This window comes from Primulina eburnea, chromosome 7, assembly GCF_022965805.1.
Source record: "Primulina eburnea isolate SZY01 chromosome 7, ASM2296580v1, whole genome shotgun sequence".
Taxonomy (NCBI): domain Eukaryota; kingdom Viridiplantae; phylum Streptophyta; class Magnoliopsida; order Lamiales; family Gesneriaceae; genus Primulina; species Primulina eburnea.
The window spans coordinates 28,477,056-28,497,391 of record NC_133107.1 but is presented as its reverse complement, the minus strand read 5'-3'; the positions used below and the strand labels follow the sequence as shown (position 1 = coordinate 28,497,391).

Here is a 20,336-nt window from a genome sequence, read left to right as displayed (position 1 = left end):
GAGAGTTGTGCAAATGATAATGGTGAGAGAGGACAACGACAATATTCCTGAATCATTAGAGCACAGACATGGCCTTACACCACCAATGAGGGATGCTCGGAGGAGAAGATTCCGCAGAGAGCCAGATTTAAATGTGCTAGTAACTTTAAGCCAATTTAAATTTTATCTGACGCTTTATATTAAGTTTTTTCCTGAAACAGACCATAGAGTTTCTTTACTAGGTGTTCTATAAGCTTTTGTAAATTATTTAACATTGTCGTAGCTTAATTCTAGTTTACATTGTAGAAGTCAAAGGAGAGGAATTGTTGAACATATGACACATTGTATAGAGTACAATGGGGATTTACATTCCAATAATTAGGGGATAAAAAAATCCTATTGTTTCAAAAATAGAGAATAAAAAATCCTATCTGATCACCTAAATTATTCTTATCCGATATATACAAATTTAAATTTTAAATTATTTGTACAACATGTTTGTGAACCATTATTTTTTAATTTTGTGCTATGTCTCTGTTTACATTTTGCAGCCTGAGGTTGTACTTCGTGTAGAGAAAGATTTACAGAAAATCATGGCTGGTGGAACAATTGAGAATATTGATATCCTATATATTTTTTTACACACTCTCTTTACTTCTCTCTTTGTTTATGTTTGTGTTCTGTGTCTTTTTGTGGTGTGCGGGTTTTTGGGCATGATGATTGCATGAGTACATGAGTTCCTGGAAAGTTACTGTGGTGTAAGGAAAACCCAAATCATATACCAAAATACTCATCACCAGTTTCTTTTGAAAAGTCTAGTTATGTAGATTTTGATTCTCTAGTTGTAAATCTCCAGAATCCATCATATGGACAAAGACCTTTTTATTATAGTGTACTTATCAAATTCTTTTTTTTTAGTTTAGACCCTTTGGTAACAAAGAACTCTATTAATCCCTGTAAGTCACCAAAATTGGGATGCTCTGTTTTATTAAATGCTTGTGAGTTGACAATTCTATTTCCGCACTCCTTGACCTTTTGATTACGTGTTGAAATGGCTGAGCAAGATGAATATTATGAAAATGCCCGTAGTGCAAGTAAGAAATAAATTGCTGCACCTTTAGCAAAGCCCGTTGTGCCTGAAGCTGGGTCGATTGGTGTGGAGCTTGATGGGAGTGATTCTGATGACACTGATGACTCGATCTGAACCAAAGGACTGTCAGGATAATGTGGATGTCTCTCCTTAAACCTGTGATGTCTTCAATGGCCTTCAGAAAATTCTGTTTCTATCTCCTTTATAGCTGCAAGTGAAGTAATTTATGGTTTTCTGCTGTTAATATATTGCATCTTTTTTCCGGAATTATGCTCCCCGTAAGTGGAATGTGATAAACTTTAAAATCGATTTTTATGGATGATATTGCATGTCCATTGATTTGTAGTTGAATTAGACTGATTTTTGTATTTTTGACATGAGATGCATGAATTTTGTTGTTGAGCCCCAAGTGTAGCTTAATGTGCTTTGCTGTACAAGTGGAGAAAAATATCCATTTTTCTTTTTCTGTAATGTATATTATTTGATGTTCAATGCTACACAGAAACCAATTTGTTTGCCAATGTATTTGTTATTTTCCTGTCTTTCGCCCACCTACTCAGCAACTCCTATGTATGTGCAGCGGGCTCTGTTATTGTTTTATTGGTACGGTGGGGTTCATCATTTATCATGGAAAAAGATTTGGTCGATCAAAATTTTGGAACTTTCAAGTATTATATTAGCCTATAGATGTGCATATCCTTTATCAGATGTTTTGTTACTTTGAGTTTTCTGCTGCTGACCTTACTGTAAAATGCCTGTTTAATATTCTTGAGAAGCATAATTCATGGTAGATTTTTCTAGGTGTTTGTCGGCAGGTTCTGATCTTTTCGGTTGTTAGGAACTGTCGCTTGTTTGATTCTTATAATCAGGTCCTACTACAATTTTGCTTGCTGCCAATAGCTGAACTTTTTCACATTTGCTTTCCGAATACTTGTGAATCAATGTCGTCATTATTCGTGAAATTATTACTCAAGTTTGTTAGTCTTTCCCTTTGGTTTTGGCAGGTTTTCTCCAAAGCTCCAATCAGTAGAGAATTCATAGTATTTGTGTTTGTCACGTGTAGTAGTTATTTCATACATTTCCTACAGCACTGGGGATTTGGGAGAGAATACTCTGCTTTATATGGTATATTAGCATGATATGTAGTCTTTGTCCGAACCTATGGTGCATGTATGACCGACCATTTTGGGTTGGAAATAATTATAACAAGCGGATTAGGTCAAGTAATAGTTATTGGATGATGAGTCCAGATATCGTATCCACATAGATCCATGTTTATATACTAAAATGTGAATTATTTTTTCTAATTTAGGTTGAGATGATATAAATTAATTAAATTAAATTAAAAATTTTAAATAAATTAACTAAAGCAAAAAATCTAAAATATTAATTTAGACGAAAATTCAAATTCTTTAAAAACGACTAAGACACACAACAATATCGAGACAAGTTTATAATCTAAGTCTCAAATTCAAATTCAATAAATTAAATAATTAATTCACAACAAAATTCTCAAAATTACTTATTAAACATTCGAATTAATAAACCTAATTAAATATAATAGTCGAATTATTTTTAAATGAATTTAATTAGATTCAACCACATTACGTTACTGTAAAATTTCATTTTTTCAACCTAAAGTTGCACCTTGAAACCAAATATTATTTTCAGTCAGTTTATGTAATGTCCGAGATTTTAGTTTGATACTTTTGAATTGTTATATATTATGAATAAGGCGATGGAAGAACAGACGTGGAGAAGTGACGTTGCAAATTAAGTTTATTGACAAAGAGAGAGACCGCACCCGCGCCAAGAAGTAGACCGCACCCGCGTTGTAAGGGCAGAAAGTGGATTTTCGATTTCAATAGCCACCGCACCAGCGCTTAAGCTTCTACCGCACCCGCGCTTGGAGGGCAGTAGGGTACGTTTTTGGGGCAGAACGTGCACCGCACCTCTGGTATTATATCTGTGATGTTGAGATTGACGTGGTTATCGAGACTGTATAGTTACCTTAATTTGCATATTTTTTATAATCAGCAATCATGGGCAAAAAAAGCTTCTTAGCTAATATTTGACAGAAACTGTTGCTTGTATATATATCTTTGAAAAAGGTTGTACATTAAAATAGTGAAAAAAAACACAATATCTTTCTTCCATAAGATTATGACTATCAACACTAGCATGGTATCGGAGAAGAGATCCTCGCTGTATTCATAACCTGTCGCTAATGTGCGACGAATTTCAATAAACCGTCGCTAATTAGCGACGGTTTAATGAAAACCGTCCGTTGCTGAATATGTTGAAAAACCTAATTCGCGACGGTTATTATTACATTGTCGCTAAGTAGCGATGGTTCAGTAAACACGTCGCTAACTAGTGAAGGTCTAATTATACATGTCGCTAATTTGCGACGGTCCTAAAAAACTGACGCTAGTTAGCGACGAAAACCGTCGCTAATGAGCGACGATTTTAACCGTCGCAGATTCAGATCGACGACGGTTTTAGCTATCGCAAAACGAGATCGGCGACGGTTTTTCTTAAACCGTCGCTAATTGCCTATAAAAATCCCCACATCCGCAACATTTTCTCTCAAACCTTAACTTCATTTACCTTCTGTCAAATTTTTTCTGTGGAGAATTTCAGTCTCGAAATATCAGGAGGTAAGTTTCATCTCGTGTTCGTATATTTAATCGAGAGATTTAATTTATTTATAGATCATTTACAAATTCAAAAATTTTAATTTAATTAAGTGGATACTAGTATTTAAAAATTTGTATATATATTCAAATTTCAAAAAACAATTTAAAAAAAATCGCAAAGTTAGCAACGATCTTTCATAGAGATCGTCGCTAATCAGCGACGATTCTGATTAAACAGTCAGGTTTATTCCCATAAACTAAGATAGAGTCAAATTTTTATTATTATCTAAATTGAGTTTTTACCTTTACAAAGAAAAAAAATAAAAGAATTTTTAATTTTTTTTTCCCAATTTAAAATATTTTTTTTTCAAATTGACAAATTTTATAAAAGTACCTCACTATTTTAGTATATTTTTTACGAATTGTCAGATTTAATAAAAGTACCCTATTAAATTTTTTTTTACATTTGGTTTAAGTTCTGTTATTTTACAAAAATTTAGAATTATTTTATCTTTTTTTATAATATAAATAATAACAAAATAATGAATTTACATATATATAGTTTTAATAAAATTCCTTATATTTCTAATATTTGTTTTTTTTATATTCAAAAAAATTAAAATATTTTAAGATAATGAAAAAATTGTGTAAAAACCATAGAAGCTTGTGACCGCAAATCACAGGAACTGGTCTTCTTCGTCATTTCCTTCTTTGCGAGATTTTGCTTTTTGAGCAATTTTCTACATGAAGAAGGAATCATTCATATATGTATAGGGATTGGCGTGGTTACAATTAGGGTGCAAGAATTTTGTGTTTTGTTTTCTTTTATTTATTCACTGATGTCTATGTTCGATTGATCCTTGATTATATTTGTGATAATCGCTATAACTTACCGTTTGAAATTGTTTGAATGCTTGTGAAATCCACTTTTTCTATTTAATTGTCAATTAAGCAGTTGTGGGGATCAAGAGGAGTAAAACAACAGCAATGGAGGAGCAATTCATACTCAGAGTGCCGCCAGCTGTTGCGGAGAGGATAGAGCGGCTGTTGAATGACCTCGCTTCTTCTTCCGAAGACAAGGCCATGGATTTATCCTTTTCGGGTTGGTCTCACAGTAACTCACCTTCTATTCACCCTCGCCCAATATCGTGATTTTTTAAGCTTCCAAACTCTTTTTGTGGATTGGTATCTCTATTACAGGTTTTAACAATTCCATTGGAAAACGAACTCGAAACCTGTGAAATTAAAGACTAAGTCAGTGTTGTGGAATTTTGGCCTTGCCTGCGTGGGTGATTAATGTTTTCTAGGAGACTGGACTTGATACTACTCCATTTAACTTTTTGTATGTTTTAGAGATTAGAGACTCTGCATTTCGATTAGATCCCGTGTTTCCTATCAGTTGAACTATGCATTTAATTTATAGAGCCTTTTGTCTTAGATGGGATTGAAAGAAATGTAAAATGAAATGATTTCATAGCTCTTTGAGGTAAAAGACGTTTTCCTTCTATTGCAATTATTTTAGTGAGTTGGTATTTACTCATCCTGCTTGCTATTGGTCATTCTTCAAGCACAAAAAAGGAAGAAGTAGAATGATTTATTTTCGCTTTTTAGCTTTCAAATAATGGTTCTTTTCATAATTTTTTTTATTTTTAATAATCCATCCTGGGAATTTGCCGCTACTGTCATCCTTGTCTTCAAAATATGGTGGTCATCTAAATCCTTTTTATTATAATCTTCTTTCAGTTTTATCGCTGTTTTCACATGCCAATATATTTGCTTAAATGAAAATGCATTTACAAATGTAAACTGGTTGATTATTTTATAGATGTCATTTCATACCAACCGTTGAGTATTTACTAGTGTCCTAAACAATTAACAATTTCCGACTGAACTCTCTTTTTGGGAATCTATGTCACTCTCATATTTTACCAATAACCAAGCCTTCGAGGAGTAACTAGCAAAATGACCAACCCTTTTTGCTGATTAGTAATTCCTGATTTATAAAGGAAACTTTGGGGATGTTTACAAAGTACCATTGAATTCGAATTTAATGTTATATCAATTGGTTTGCTGCTATATGGCTTATCTTTATGTCAGAGGATGGAAGGACTGGCAAATTCATTATAGGAAATGACCACTTCCCTGCTTCTCTCTTGGATCTTCTCACTGTTGTGGAATCATATAAGACTTATGACGACGATGTGTTGATCAAAACTGCAGACATTGGTCAAGTAGGTGTACTTCTCCTTATTAGTTATCAATCTTGTCTGCTTTGACTGTGATTAGGTTTGTTAACTATAGAGAGTTGTGCAGATGATAATGGTGAGAGAGGACAACGACAATATTCCTGAATCATTAGAGCATAGACATGACCTTACACCACCAATGAGGGATGCTCGGAGGAGAAGATTCCGCAGAGAGCCAGATTTAAATGTGCTAGTAACTTTAAGCCAATTTAAATTTTATCTGCCGCTTTATATTAAGTTTTTTCTTGAAACAGACCATATTGTTTCATTACTAGGTGTTCTATAAGCTTTTGTAAATTATTTAACATTATCGTAGCTTGATTCTAGTTTACATTGTAGAAGTCAAAGGAGAGGAATTGTTGAACATATGACACATTGTATAGAGTACAATGGGTATTTACATTCCAATAATTAGGGGATATAAAAATCATATTGTTTCAAAAATAGAGAATAAAAAATCCTATCTGATCACCTAAATTATTCTTATCCGATATATACAAATTTAAATTTTAAATTATTTGTACAACGTGTTTGTGAACCATTATTTTTTAATTTTGTGCTATGTCTCTGTTTACATTTTGCAGCCTGAGGTTGTACGTCGTGTAGATAAAGATTTACAGTGTAACGCCCGAAAATTTAAAGGGCCACGCGAACTACATGAATATAAATTATTAAATTCTCCTGTATTTTAATTAAATGTTTTAATTGCATGAATTAAATAAGTTGTGCATAATTGCATGTTTAAAATATACTTTTCTACATTGTTGCATTAAAAATATATTTTTAGGAATATTCAAGCGACGATCGAAGAACGGGGACCGAGGGCTGAAGAAAACGTAAAATATTTTTATTAAATAATTATTTTTAATTATTTAAAAGATGGTCGATGGTTTTTAGTATTTTTGAAAATAAAGGGTTTTTGAAGTGATTTTATACGCCGGAACGTAAATTTTATCGGTGTTGGTTTTTCAACAAAAATGCGAACTTTTTGACAACCCGGCTAATAAATTCACACATTTAATTAAAGAAAAACTTTGGCATTATTTTATTTTAATCCTAATTTAACTAATGGGCTTAATTCTATGGCTTAATAGGCCTAAAGCCTACTTAGAGATTTAATTAGTATTTAAAGTGTAATTGATCACCTTAAACCCTACAATAATCGGCCACCTAGAGTTGTAATTCTGAAATTTCTCCCAATCACTCTCATACACACACGGCACCTCGAAGGAAGCTTTTGGAGGGGATTTTCGATAGTGCTAGCAAGGTAGAAGCCCTCGCCACGTTCCGTTCTTCGTCGTCAACGTATATTCGAGCGTATTTTACGCAAAGGCACACCCTAATCTCCTTTGCTCATCCACCATATCATAATATTGTTTCAAATATTGCACGCATGAAGGGCACGAACTTACTTTCTGAAATTTCGGATTTGTGGCTTACACAAGTTGTAAACTCATGTTCTATGATTTAAATTCAAGTTTTATAATACTAAGGGGCTGCCATGATGTCTAGGATTGGTTAGACAAGGTTTATGCATGTTTTAGAGTCCCACACACCACATAATCGGCTGGAACGAAGAAAGAAAACAGGAAACGAAAACAAAACATGCAGGAACGTGAAACTTGCGGTCATGGGTTTAGGGGAATCGGGTTCCTTGTTCCAAGGGTTGGCATGGCTTTGGCTTGGGCTAGGGCTCGTCCAGGGGCTGCAAGGGTTAGGGTGAGAGTCCTAGCCAAGCTAGGACTCGAACCAAGGGCTAGGGAAAGAGTCCTAGCCATGCTAGGACTCTACCCGAGAATCGCGCAGGGAATTGCGCAGAGTTGCACGGCTTCCAGGGGCTTGGGTGCTTGGTCTGGGGTCCAAGGGACGGGTCGAGGCGATGCACTAGAGTCCTAGGAGGGTGCACGAGGGGTGGTGCAAGGGCTGGGCTCGTTGGTTCAGGGGTTGGGAAGCAAATCATAGAGTCCTAGTGTCATAAGGATTCTCGGCCATTGCATGGGTTGAGTGAGGGGTCTCGTTTCTGGCTTTGGGTTGGATTTCTTGATGGTTTAAGGGTACAGTAGTCAAATTTAAGATGTTGGGCAAGTTTTGGCTCAATTTGGTTCGGGGGTAACTCGATAAAATTAAGAGATGGCTCGGGGTCGAAGCTTAGGTGTCAAATTGAGTTTCAAAATAAAGAAAACTTGGAAAACGACTCACGGGGGTCGAGTCATGGTCCATAAGGGTTAAAATAATATAAAAAGACTAAATTTAGAATTTAGGAATATTATATTAAAGTTTGGTATTTTTCGGGATTAAAACACCGTTAAAAATAATTAAGAAAAGATAAATTAAAAATCCTAAGTTTTAACCCAAATAAAATTACGAGAAAATTCACATAAGCTTAAATAATTATTTGGGACATTTTAGAGTCATGAAATTAAGAAAAATTGTCGAATTCGTAAAAAGTCGAGTCCAGGGGTAAAACGGTCTTTTTACACCGGGAAATTTGTAAAGGTCATGGCAGTGCCCTATTTGCTGTTTTATATGTTAACATGGACTTTTAAATGTATATGGATGTTTTTATGATGTCATATGCCAAAATGCTATTTTTGAAGGATTATGGAATTTTAAATGTCTATGGATTTTTTTTATGATGAAACGTTAACGTAAAAGACATGCTGCATGCGTGGTTAAAATGAAAAATGTTATAAGCATGATTTTTATTAAGTGATGATAACATGTTGAATGATGTGAATGGATTGTGACTAACACGATGATATGTTGGAGATATCGTGAGGGTTATGGTCCCAGTGGGAGCCCGACGATCGTATTTCCTCCGACACGGATATGTATATGTATATGATGATATGATATTACGTAAGGCCAGGGCCCAGTTGACCGGTGAGAGTGTTGCTGGTGTCCCCCGCCGCCCAGTACTGTGGTTACATGTAGATGGATCCATCGCCTAACACGTATATGAAAGTCACAATCAACGATCTGAATTCAACAGACACGAACATGAACATGAATATGAATATGAATATGAATATGAATATGAATATGAATATGTTTATGTTTTTATGAAAATGTTTTTATGCATCATGAAAATGTTTACGAAAATGTTTAGGTTTAACGTTTATGCATCTTCATGAAAACGATATTTTAAGTACAAGTATTTTTCACTGTTATATGTTAACTGTATTATGTATTACTCGTTATAAAGATTATCGTGTGTTGAGTCTTTAGACTCACTAGGTGTGATGGATGCAGGTGGTTATGAGGAAGGTCTTGACGAGTGATACTACTGGACTGATGGCGCACACAACCCGAGGACCAGCGCATTATTTTCCGCATTACGCTTTATGATTCCTTTTAAAGATTTTAAGACTATTTATTTATGCTTTTGAGAGGTTTTTGGAGAGTTTAGTATGGGCTACACTTTTCAACATTTATTGCTTTTTAGGTTTGGTAAAACGTTTTACGATTTCTGGGTTGACTATTCCCTTTCAATTTTCAAATACTAGTTGGATGATTTACTTTAAAATGGTGCAAGATTATTTTTATGTGCATGTGCATGCAATGACCGGAAATGTGAGAGATTTTAAAAAAAAAAAATTTTTTAGTACTTTTAAAGCAATAAGAGATGAGGACGTTTCATACAGAAAATCATGGCTGGTGGAACAGTTGAGAATATTGATATCCTATATATTTTTTTGCACACTCTCTTTACTTCTCTCTTTGTTTATGTTTGTGTTCTGTGTCTTTTTGCGGTGTGCGGGTTTTTGGGCATGATGATTGCATGAGTGCATGAGATCCTGGAAAGTTACTGTGGTGTAAGGAAAACCCAAATCATATACCAAAATACTCATCACCAGTTTCTTTTGAAAAGTCTAGTTATGTAGATTTTGATTCTCTAGTTGTAAATCTCCAGAATCCATCATATGGACAAAGACCTTTTTATTATAGTGTACTTATCAAATTCTTTTTTTTTAGTTTAGACCCTTTGGTAACAAAGAAATCTATTAATCCCTTTAAGTCACCAAAATTGGGATGCTCTGTTTTATTAAATGCTTGTGAGTTGACGACTCTATTTACGCACTCCTTGACCTTTTGATTACGTGTTGAAATGGTTGAGCAAGATGAATATTATGAAAATGCCCGTAGTGCAAGTAAGAAATCAATTGCTGCACCTTTAGCAAAGCCCGTTGTGCCTGAAGCTGGGTCGATTGGTGTGGAGCCTGATGGGAGTGATTCTGATTACACTGATGACTCGATCTGAACCAAAGGACTGTCAGGATAATGTTGATGTCTCTCCTTAAACCTGTGATGTCTTCATCGGCCTTCAAAAAATTCTGTTTCTATCTCCTTTATAGCTGCAAGTGAAGTAATTGATGGTTTTCTGTTGTTAATATAATGCATCTTTTATCCGGAATTATGCCTCCCCGTAAGTGGAATGTGATAAACTTGAAAATCGATAGTTTTATGGATGATATTGCATGTCCATTGATTTGTAGTTGAATTAGACTGATTTTTGTATTTTTGACATGAGATGCATGAATTTTGTTGTTGAGCCCCAAGTGTAGCTTAATGTGCTTTGCTGTACAAGTGGAGAAAAATATCCATTTTTCTTTTTCTGTAATGTATATTGTTTGATGTTCAATTCTACGCAGCAAGCAGTTTGTTTGCCAATGTATTTGTTATTTTCCTGTCTTTCGCCCACCTACTCAGCAACTCCTATGTATGTGCAGCGAGCTCTGTTATTGTTATCTTGGTACGGCAGGGTTCATCATTTATCATGGAAAAAGATTTGGTCGATCAAAATTTTGGAACTTTAGTATTATATTAGCCTATAGATGTGCATATCCTTTATCAGATGTTTTGTTACTTTGAGTTTTCTGCTGCTGTTCTTACTGTAAACTGCATGTTTAATATTCTTGAGAAGCAGAATTCATGGTAGATTCTTCTAGGTGTTTGTCGGCAGGTTCTGATCTTTTCGGTTGTTAGGAACTGTCGCTTGTTTGATTCTTATAATCAGGTCCTACTACAATTTTTCTTGCTGCCAATAGCTGAACTTTTTCACATTTGCTTTCCGAATACTTGTGAATCAATGTCGTCATTATTCGTGAAATTATTACTCAAGTTTGTTAGTCTTTCCCTTTGGTTTTGGCAGGTTTTCTCCAAAGCTCCAATCAGTAGAGAATTAATAATATTTGTATTTTTCACGTGTAGTAGTTATTTCATACATTTCCACAGCACTGGGGATTTGGGAAAGAATACTCTGCTTTATATGGTATATTAGCATGATATGTAGTGTAAAGGCCCGTAAATTTGTGTTCGTAAATTTGCGGAAAAATTAAAAATTTTCTTTTTAAATAATTAAAATGTCTTATTCTGATAAATAAAGTTTAATATTCAAAATAACAGCGGAAGAATTCCATGTTTGCAAAGTATCAATTTAAAATAATTAATCAACAGATAAAAACTGAGTTCGGAAAATAACAAATGCTAAATATGAGGTCCTCGGGTTCCACTACTGCCGACCCAAGCTAGCTCACTGGTCCCCGCCCTCGGCCCCGACATCATCAGTACCTACAACAATCAAGTCTAGTGAGTCTAAAGACTTAGCATGCATATATCGTAAATAACAAGTAAATACATAATAAAATCGCCTGCATGTGAAAATATCATGTCATGAAGTTTAACATAAAATATCATTCCATGAGTAATTATAATACGTGCATAACTGAAATGAAAATATCGTAAGTGATAATGTTTGCTCCTTGAAGCCCTGTAATGAAATAACTTGTAATAATTTTCTGGTGAGATTATGGTCTACGCAAGTGGCCCCTGAACTGACCGGTAACTGGCGACCGGGTGGTACAAAACTGAACTGACCGGTAACTGGCGACCGGGTGAAGTAATAATCCCATGATAGTAAAGTGACCACAAGCAATATCGCATAAATCTCAAAATGAATATTTTGCACGTAATATAATTAAATATCATCATTAAATATCTTGTAATAATTTTACTGATTGGGTTGGATCGCTCCCAGGCTCGCTGCGACTTAAATCTAACATGAAAATTATGCAATTGATTTAACTTGACCAAACTTTGTAATTGAATCCAAAAATTTAGACAATTACGCCTATCGACTTCGTATTTAATCGTGACTCCGTACCAACCCGAACCGACACCGAACCATCATTTAGTCATGATTAAAATACACCTAAAATGATGAAATAATGCTCCTAAATTTACAGTACTCGAAATTTAGTGAATGGAGGCCAAAAACATGAAACGCTCTTTCGAGAGTCATTTTAGCACATTGCACCGTAAATTCTCGTACTACCTCTAAAATGATCCGAATCAGGAACGGCCAAAAACATGACCTTCCCAACTCATTGAGGTACTGTCCAGTCCAAGGCCATAGGCTAAAAGCCAACCAAGGACCCGGAATTCACCTCTGCACCGCAGCACACTTGCTGTAAAAATTTACAGCAGCAGCGCTTTGTTTTCCTTGCGTCGTTTGCGAGGCTAATGGCCATTGGAGCTTGAACCACCGACCAGAACCTCTTACCAACATCCTAAGGAATGGTTTGAACCATGGCTAAGGGGCCTAGGCCAGCCACAATCCGAACCACACCAGAAACACGACCTCACTCCTAGCCGAGAACGTAATCTGCGTGCTTGGGGGGTTTTGCTTCGTTTGCTGTCATGGACCTTTCCAGTGGCCATTTGGTTGACCATGGCACGATCCATACATCAAGGGTCATGGTATGAACCGTGGCTAAGGGCCAGAGACCAACCAAGATTCACACCACCCCACAAAACCAAAACTTCACATGCAGAAAAATGAAAGGGCCGAGAGGCTTTTTTGTTCTTTGATTTGAAAACCGATGCAACCATGGACCAAGCCTTGAAAGGCCGACTTGGTCACGTCTTAGACATAATAAGGAGATGTTCTAACCATGGCTATGGCCCCTGGGGCAGCCAAGATCAGATTCATCTCCCTTGACAGCAAAAATAGAAAATCGAGACACAATATGACATAAAGGGAGAGTTGCTGTCATTTTTAAATTTCCAGCATGTATGGGGCTTGACCGAACGGACCAATACGATCCTAACATGTCCTAGTACATGTCTAGATGCAGCCTTGGGAGCCTGGAAGTCGAGCCATACCCTGAACCTTCAAAACAGCAGAAAACGTGAAGCACAAATGGGAGTCAAAATCTGTGCAGAATTTTTTTTTTCTATGCAAGTTGCTGTTTATTTCGGTTTTTGCTCCTTAAATCATGAACATGTGATGTTTTAAAATATTTATAAGACTTGATTGAAGAGCAAAGAATGATATAAACATGCCTGGAAATTGATTAAGGAAGAATACAAACTAAACGACGGCACGGCACGGCGGAGTCGGATTTTTCTTTTCTTATTGTCTTGATGGAAGCTCTCGATTTATGCTGCTGCTCACACACTATTTTGCTGCTATTTTACTGATATTTTCGAATGAGGGAAAAGTATGGAGTGCTAAGGAATGAAGGGGAAAAATACAAGGAAAAATGGAGAAGTCAAGTCGTGCATGCATTTAGATGCTAGCTAGGTACAAAGAATGTGTTTATTGTCAATCCCATGGTCCCCTCCAATATGCTGCACGTGAATTGTGCTGAGTTTTCTTCTGCATTTCGGTGGAATGATGATGGAGAGAAGATTAGGAAAATGAATGAGAAGTTGCAAGGAAAATGAAGGAGTTATGCAATGATTTAGGATGAAAGTTCAAAGTCAAGGAATTGATTAGCATGTCAAATTATTCCTTCCTTGGCTGCTGTACGAAAAAGGTGAATTGGTAGGCTAGATTAATGTTTTGATTAGGTGGAATACAAGTGCATAAATGATTAATTTTTGATAAGTAAGAATTGAGGGAATTATTATACTAAGGAGAGCTAATGAGGTTTGACTAGGATGGGGTTTACCAAATTTAATTAAATTGGTTGAGGGGCCGAAAATAGCTATGAAATTGGTAAGGAAATTTGTTGATTTGTGTTTTTAAATTCTTAAGGTTTTAAAAACTAATAAAGATATATTTTAGTGAATTATTAATTTAATTTAGGAGAATCATTTTACATGGCATGGCTAATAAATTACTAACATGCTAGGTTGAAATTTTCTTAAATAAAATAGGCCTAGATTAATTTATCTCATTTGATTACACATTATAATTTAGGTTTTTTTTTAATTAATTATTGAACATAAAAGAATTAATTAGCAACTTAAGTCTAATTAATTCATTAAAATCCTAAAACATTCTTTATCATTAAAATAAATTATTTCTTGGCTTAAATTAAATTTAGGAATATTTTCTTATTATTAATCTTATCTCTAATCTCCAACTCCGGTCCGGCCTCGCGTATTTAACTGAAAAGATAGCACTTAAACTACTGAATAAAATACTTAAGTTTAAAGAAAAGAATTTAAATACTTCTGCACTGAAAAATCTTTTTAATTTAAATACTAAGAATTATGCATGGTTTATACGTAGTCCAATTTACGAGTTCTACATGTAGTCTTTGTCCGAACCTATGGTGCATGTATGACTGACCATTTTAGGTTGGAAATAATTTTAACAAGCGGATTAGGTCATGTAATAGTTATTGGATGATGAGTCCAGATATCGTATCCACATAGATCCATGTTTAGATACTAAAATGTGAATTATTTTTTCTAATTTAGGTTGAGATGATATAAATTAATTAAATTAAATTAAACAATTTAAATAAATTAACTAAAGCAAAAAATCTAAAATATTAATTTAGACGAAAATTCAAATTCTTTAAAAAAGACTAAGACACACAACAATATCGAGACAAGTTTATAATCTACGTCTCAAATTCAAATTCAATAAATTAAATAATTAATTCACAACAAAATTCTCAAAATTATTTATTAAACATTCGAATTAATAAACCTAATTAAATCTAATAGTCAAATTATTTTTAAATGAATTTAATTAGATTCAACCACATTACGTCACTGTGAAATTTCATTTTTCCAACCTAAAGTTGCACCTTGAAACCAAATATTATTTTCAATCAATTTATGTAATGCCCGAGATTTTAGTTTGATACTTTTGAATTGTTATATATTATGAATAAGGCGATGGATGAACAGGCGTGGAGAAGTGACGTTGCAAATTGAGTTTATTGACAAAGAGAGAGACCGCACCCGCGCCAAGAAGTAGACCGCACCCGCGGTGTAAGGGCAGAAAGTGGATTTTCAATTTCAATAGCCACCGCACCCGCACTTAAGCTTCTACCGCACCCGTGTTTGGAGGGCAGTAGGGTACGTTTTTGGGGCAGAACGTGCACCGCACCTGCGGTACCAAAGGGAGCGCACCCGCGGTCTAAGCTTTGGGAAAATCTGATGTATATCAGTACACTGAGCGCACCCGCGGTGCAAAAGTGAGCGCACCCGCGGTGTGACGTGCAGCATGAAGAATAAGGCCATGTTTCTTGCCCATGCACTTTGATATGTATATATATATTGATTTCTTCATCCTCCTTCAGAAAGAACCGAGCCAAATCCTCTGAAAATAACTCAAGCTTCTTCGAACAATAGATTTGTGATTGTGAAAAATCCACCCGTCCGATTTGTAATCCGACTTCAGTACTGTGTTCATATCAACGCAGGCTACAACTGGACGTAAGTTTTGTTACGTTTAGACATGATTTGAAAATATGATGTTGATGGAATTGAATATGATTCATATATATTGTTCTCGAGATAATAGACATCGTATAATCGAAACCGGATTAAAGAACAGACTGTTTATGCAATTGTTATGAATTTTCAGAGTTGATTTGATTGTGGTTATACCGATTCGATATCAGATTTGTATTGTTATTGAGATTAGGAGTTGTACCGATATTGATTATGAGTTCCGGTATTATATCTGTGATGTTGAGATTGACGGGGTTATCGAGACTGTATAGTTACCTTAATTTGCATATTTTTTATAATCAGCAATCATGGGCCAAACAAGCTTCTTATCTAATATTTGAAAGAAACTGTTGCTTGTATATATATCTTTGAAAAAAGTTGTACATTAAAATAGTGAAAAAAAACACAATAATATATTTCTTCCATAAGATGATGACTATCTACACTAGCATGGTATCGGAGAAGAGATCCTCGCTGTATTCATAACCTGTCGCTAATGTACGACGATTTTCAATAAACCGTCGCTAAATATGTTGAAAAACCTAATTCGCGACGGTTATTATTACACAGTCGCTAAGTAGCGACGGTTCAGTAAACACGTCGCTAACTAGTGAAGGTTTAATTATACATGTAGCTAATTTGCGACGGTCCTAAAAAACTGTCGCTAGTTAGCGACGAAAACCGTCGCTAATGAGCGACGATTTTAACCGTCGCAGATTCAGATCGACGATGGTTTCAGCTGTCGCAAAACGAGATCTGCGACGGTTTTTCTTAAACCGTCGCTAATTGCCTATAAAAATCCCCACATCCGCACCCTTTTCTCTCAAACCTTATCTTCATTTAACTTCTGTCAAATTTTTTCTGTGGAGAATTTCAATCTCGAAATATCAGGAGGTAAGTTTCATCTCGTGTTCGTATATTTAATCGAGAGATTTAATTTATTTATAGATCATTTACAAATTCAAAAGTTTTAATTTAATTAAGTGGATACTAGTATTTAAAAATATGTATATATATTCAAATTACAAAAAACAATTTAAAAAAAATCGCAAAGTTAGCGACGGTCTTTCATAGAGATCGTCGCTAATCAGCGACGGTTCTGATTAAACAGTAAGGTGTATTCCCATAATCTAAGATAGCGTCAAAATTTTATAATATCTAAATAGAGTTTTTACCCTTACAAGGAAAAAAAATAAAAGAAATTTTAATTTTTTTTTGCCAATTTAAAATATTTTTTCAAATTGACAAATTTTATAAAAGTACCTCACTATTTTAGTATATTTTTTACGAATTGTCAGATTCGATAAAAGTACCCTATTAATTTTTTTTTTTCACATTTGGTTTAAGTTCTGCTATTTTACAAAAAGTTAGAATTATTTTATCATTTTATCTGATCTAAATAATAACAAAATAATGAATTTACATATATATAGTTTTAATAGAATTCTTTATAGGGGAAATTGCATATACTACCCCCGTGATATCCCGAGTTGGCGTAAATCCCCTCGTGAAAAATTTATCATCTTAAAACTCCCTGTGTTTTTAAATGGCCAGCTCACGCATGCCTACCATGCTTTTAGTCAAACAAAATTTTTTATTGTCCAAAATGTCCCTGCTTAAATAATAAGCTAAATTATTTCATTTTCATTCTTGCTGGGTTGGAATCCGATGAAGCTTTTGCCCTAACCTTCTCGAAACCAAGCGTTGGAGCTGGGCGATGATATTCTTTGTAAGTTAATGTTTTTTCTTTACAGTTTATAGACATCATGGAATCAACAGTTAGGATTGAGTTGTGGCATGGTGGGAAATTTGATGAGCAACACAAAAACTTCTACAGAGGTGGTAAGAAATTTGTGACTCCGGATGTTGATCTTGATAGGTTTTGCCCTAATCTCTGCCCTAACATTGCACTTGCACAGTGGAGTTTGGGGATATCTTACATCAACATTTGGATTCATAATTTTGGATGAATCTAGGGTTTTTAAAGGGGAATATGCAGAAGTCACGAAATGAAGAAGAAGAAGAGGTCTTCTATTTCTATACCGAACGAGGGCATTTTAGACAAAAAAACTCATAAAACAATGACAATTCGCAGCTTTATGCGCGTGTTGTATAAACCATACTGGCGAGGGGGTGTGAGCTGGCCATTTAAAAACACAGGGAGTTTTAAGATGATAAATTTTTCACGAGGGGATTTACGCCAACTCGGGATATCACGGGGGTAGTATATGCAATTTCCCCATTCTTTATATTTCTAATATTTGTTTTTTTTTTATATTCAAAAAAATTAAAATATTTTAAGATAATGAAAAAATTGTGTAAAAACCATAGAAGCTTGTGACCGTAGATCACAGGAACTGGTCTTCTTCGTCATTTCCTCCTTTGCGAGATTTTGCTTTTTGAGCTATTTTTTACATGAAGAAGGAATCATTCATATATGTATAGGGATTGGCGTGGTTACAATTAAGGAGCAAGAATTTTGTGTTTTGTTTTCTTTTATTTATTCACTGATGTCTATGTTCGATTGATCCTTGATTATATTTGTGATAATCGCTATAACTTACCGTTTGAAATTGTTTGAATGCTTGTGAAATCCACTGTTTCTATTTAATTGTCAATTAAGCAGTTGTGGGGATCAAGATGAGTAAAACAACAGTAATGGAGGAGCAATTTATACTCAGAGTGCCGCCAGCTGTTGCGGAGAGGATAGACCGGCTGTTGAATGACCCAGCTTCTTCTTCCGAAGACAAGTCCATGGATTTATCCTTTTCGGGTTGGTCTCACAGTAACTCACCTTCTATTCACCCTCGCCCAATATCGTGATTTTTTAAGCTTCCAAACTCTTTTTGTGGATTGGTATCACAATTAAAAGTTTTAACAATTCCATTGGAAAACGAACTCGAAACCTATGAAAATAAAGACTAAGTCAGTGTTGTGGAATTTTGGCCTTGCCTGCGTGGGTTATTAATGTTTTCTAGGAGACTAGACTTGATACTCCATTTAACTTTTTGTAAGTTTTAGAGATTAGAGACTATGCATTTCGATTAGATCCCGTGTTTCCTATCAGTTGAACTATGCATTTCATTTATAAAGCCTTTTGTCTTAGATGGGATTGAAAGAAATGTAAAATGAAATGATTTCATAGCTCTTTGAGGTAAAAGACGTTTTCCTTCGATTGCAATTATTTTAGTGAGTTGATCATTTACTCATCCTGCTTTCTATTGGTTATTCTTCAAGCACAAAAAAGGAAGAAGTAGAATGATTTAGTTTTTTTTTTAGCTTTCAAATTATGGTTCTTTTCATAATTTTTTTTTATTTTTAATAATCCATCATGGGAATTTGCTGCTACTGTCATCCTTGTCTTGAAAATATGGTGGTCATCTAAAACCTTTTTATTATAATCTTCTTTCAGTTTTATCGCTGTTTTCACATGCCAATATATTTGCTGAAATGAAAATGCATTTACAAATGAAAACTTCTTGGTTATTTTACAGATGTCATTTCATATCACCCGTGAAGTATTTACTAGTTTCCTAAACAATTAACTCTTTCTGACTGAACTCTCTTTTTGGGAATCTATGTCACTCTCATATTTTACCAATAACCAAGCCTTCGAGGAGTAACTAGCAAAATGACCAACCTTTTTTGCTGATTAGTAATTCCTGATTTATAAAGGAAACTTTGGGGATGTTTACGGAGTACCATTAAATTCGAATTTAATGTTATATCAATTGGTTTGCTGCTATATAGCTTATCTTTATGTCAGAGGATGGAAGGACAGGCAAATTCATTATAGGAAATGACCACTTCCCTGCTTCTCTCTTGGATCTTCTCACTGTTGTGGAATCATATAAGAATTATGACGACAACATGTTGATCAAAACTGCAGACATTGGTCAAGTAGGTGTACTTCTCCTTATTAGTTATAAATATTGTCTGCTTTAGCTGTGATTAGGTTTGTTAATTATAGAGAGTTGTACAGATGATAATGGTGAGAGAGGACAGCGACAATATTCCTGAATCATTAGAGCACAGACATGGCCTTAAACCACCAATGAGGGATGCTCGGAGGAGAAGATTCCGCAGAGAGCCAGATTTAAATGTGTTAGTAACTTTAAGCCAATTTAATTTTTATCTGCCGCTTTATATTCAATTTTTTTCCTGAAACAGACCATAGAGTTGCATTACTAGGTGTTCTATAAGCTTTTGTAAATTATTTAACATTGTCGTAGCTTGATTCTAGTTTACATTGTAGAAGTCAAAGGAGAGGAATTGTTGAACATATGACACATTGTATAGAGTACAATGGGGATTTACATTCCAATAATTAGGGGATATTGATAAGTGCAAGATTTGCACTTAATTATATTGGAATCTATTTTGAATTATGCTTGTTTCGAACAGAATTATGCGTTTTTGGTTTGTTTTTGTTGTTATTCCAGGAGTGGAGAAAATAGTGGACACGAAACCAAGTGGATTAAGAAAACGACGGACTGCGCAACCGAGAGCACACCCACGGACAATGGTGCGCGTGCGACCGCGCCACTTCACGCGCAGTCGCGCACACATATACTCAAGTCACCAACCAGAGAAGCGAGCGCCACCGCGCAGCATCTCGCGCTACCACGCGCGCATGAAACCAAGTTGATCGACAGAAGCTAGCGTGCGGTCGTGCCACTTCAC

General features: G+C 35.0%; 2 protein-coding genes and 2 long non-coding RNA genes across 4 annotated transcripts; 3 read left to right on the top strand and 1 right to left on the bottom strand.

The window, feature by feature from the left end:
- Positions 1-5: 5 nt before the first annotated feature.
- Positions 6-1,471, top strand: LOC140837369 (uncharacterized). Its single transcript, XR_012119318.1, has 2 exons — positions 6-133; positions 531-1,471. It is a non-coding gene; the product is annotated as an uncharacterized lncRNA (long non-coding RNA).
- A 2,209-nt stretch (positions 1,472-3,680) lies between these two features.
- LOC140835833 (transcription initiation factor TFIID subunit 7-like) lies at positions 3,681-6,240 on the top strand. The gene is made up of 4 exons (XM_073201243.1): positions 3,681-3,729; positions 4,664-4,810; positions 5,806-5,939; positions 6,022-6,240. The coding sequence occupies exons 2-4, from the start codon at positions 4,696-4,698 to the stop codon at positions 6,238-6,240; spliced, it is 468 nt and encodes a 155-aa protein (XP_073057344.1). The 5' UTR covers positions 3,681-3,729; positions 4,664-4,695.
- A 5,091-nt stretch (positions 6,241-11,331) lies between these two features.
- Positions 11,332-14,002, bottom strand: LOC140837368 (uncharacterized). The gene is made up of 2 exons (XR_012119317.1): positions 13,299-14,002; positions 11,332-13,125 (listed from the first exon to the last, which is right to left on the bottom strand). It is a non-coding gene; the product is annotated as an uncharacterized lncRNA (long non-coding RNA).
- A 4,128-nt stretch (positions 14,003-18,130) lies between these two features.
- Positions 18,131-19,958, top strand: LOC140837371 (transcription initiation factor TFIID subunit 7-like). The gene is made up of 3 exons (XM_073203505.1): positions 18,131-18,426; positions 19,420-19,553; positions 19,636-19,958. The coding sequence occupies exons 1-3, from the start codon at positions 18,294-18,296 to the stop codon at positions 19,816-19,818; spliced, it is 450 nt and encodes a 149-aa protein (XP_073059606.1). The 5' UTR covers positions 18,131-18,293; the 3' UTR covers positions 19,819-19,958.
- The last annotated feature ends 378 nt before the right edge of the window (positions 19,959-20,336 follow it).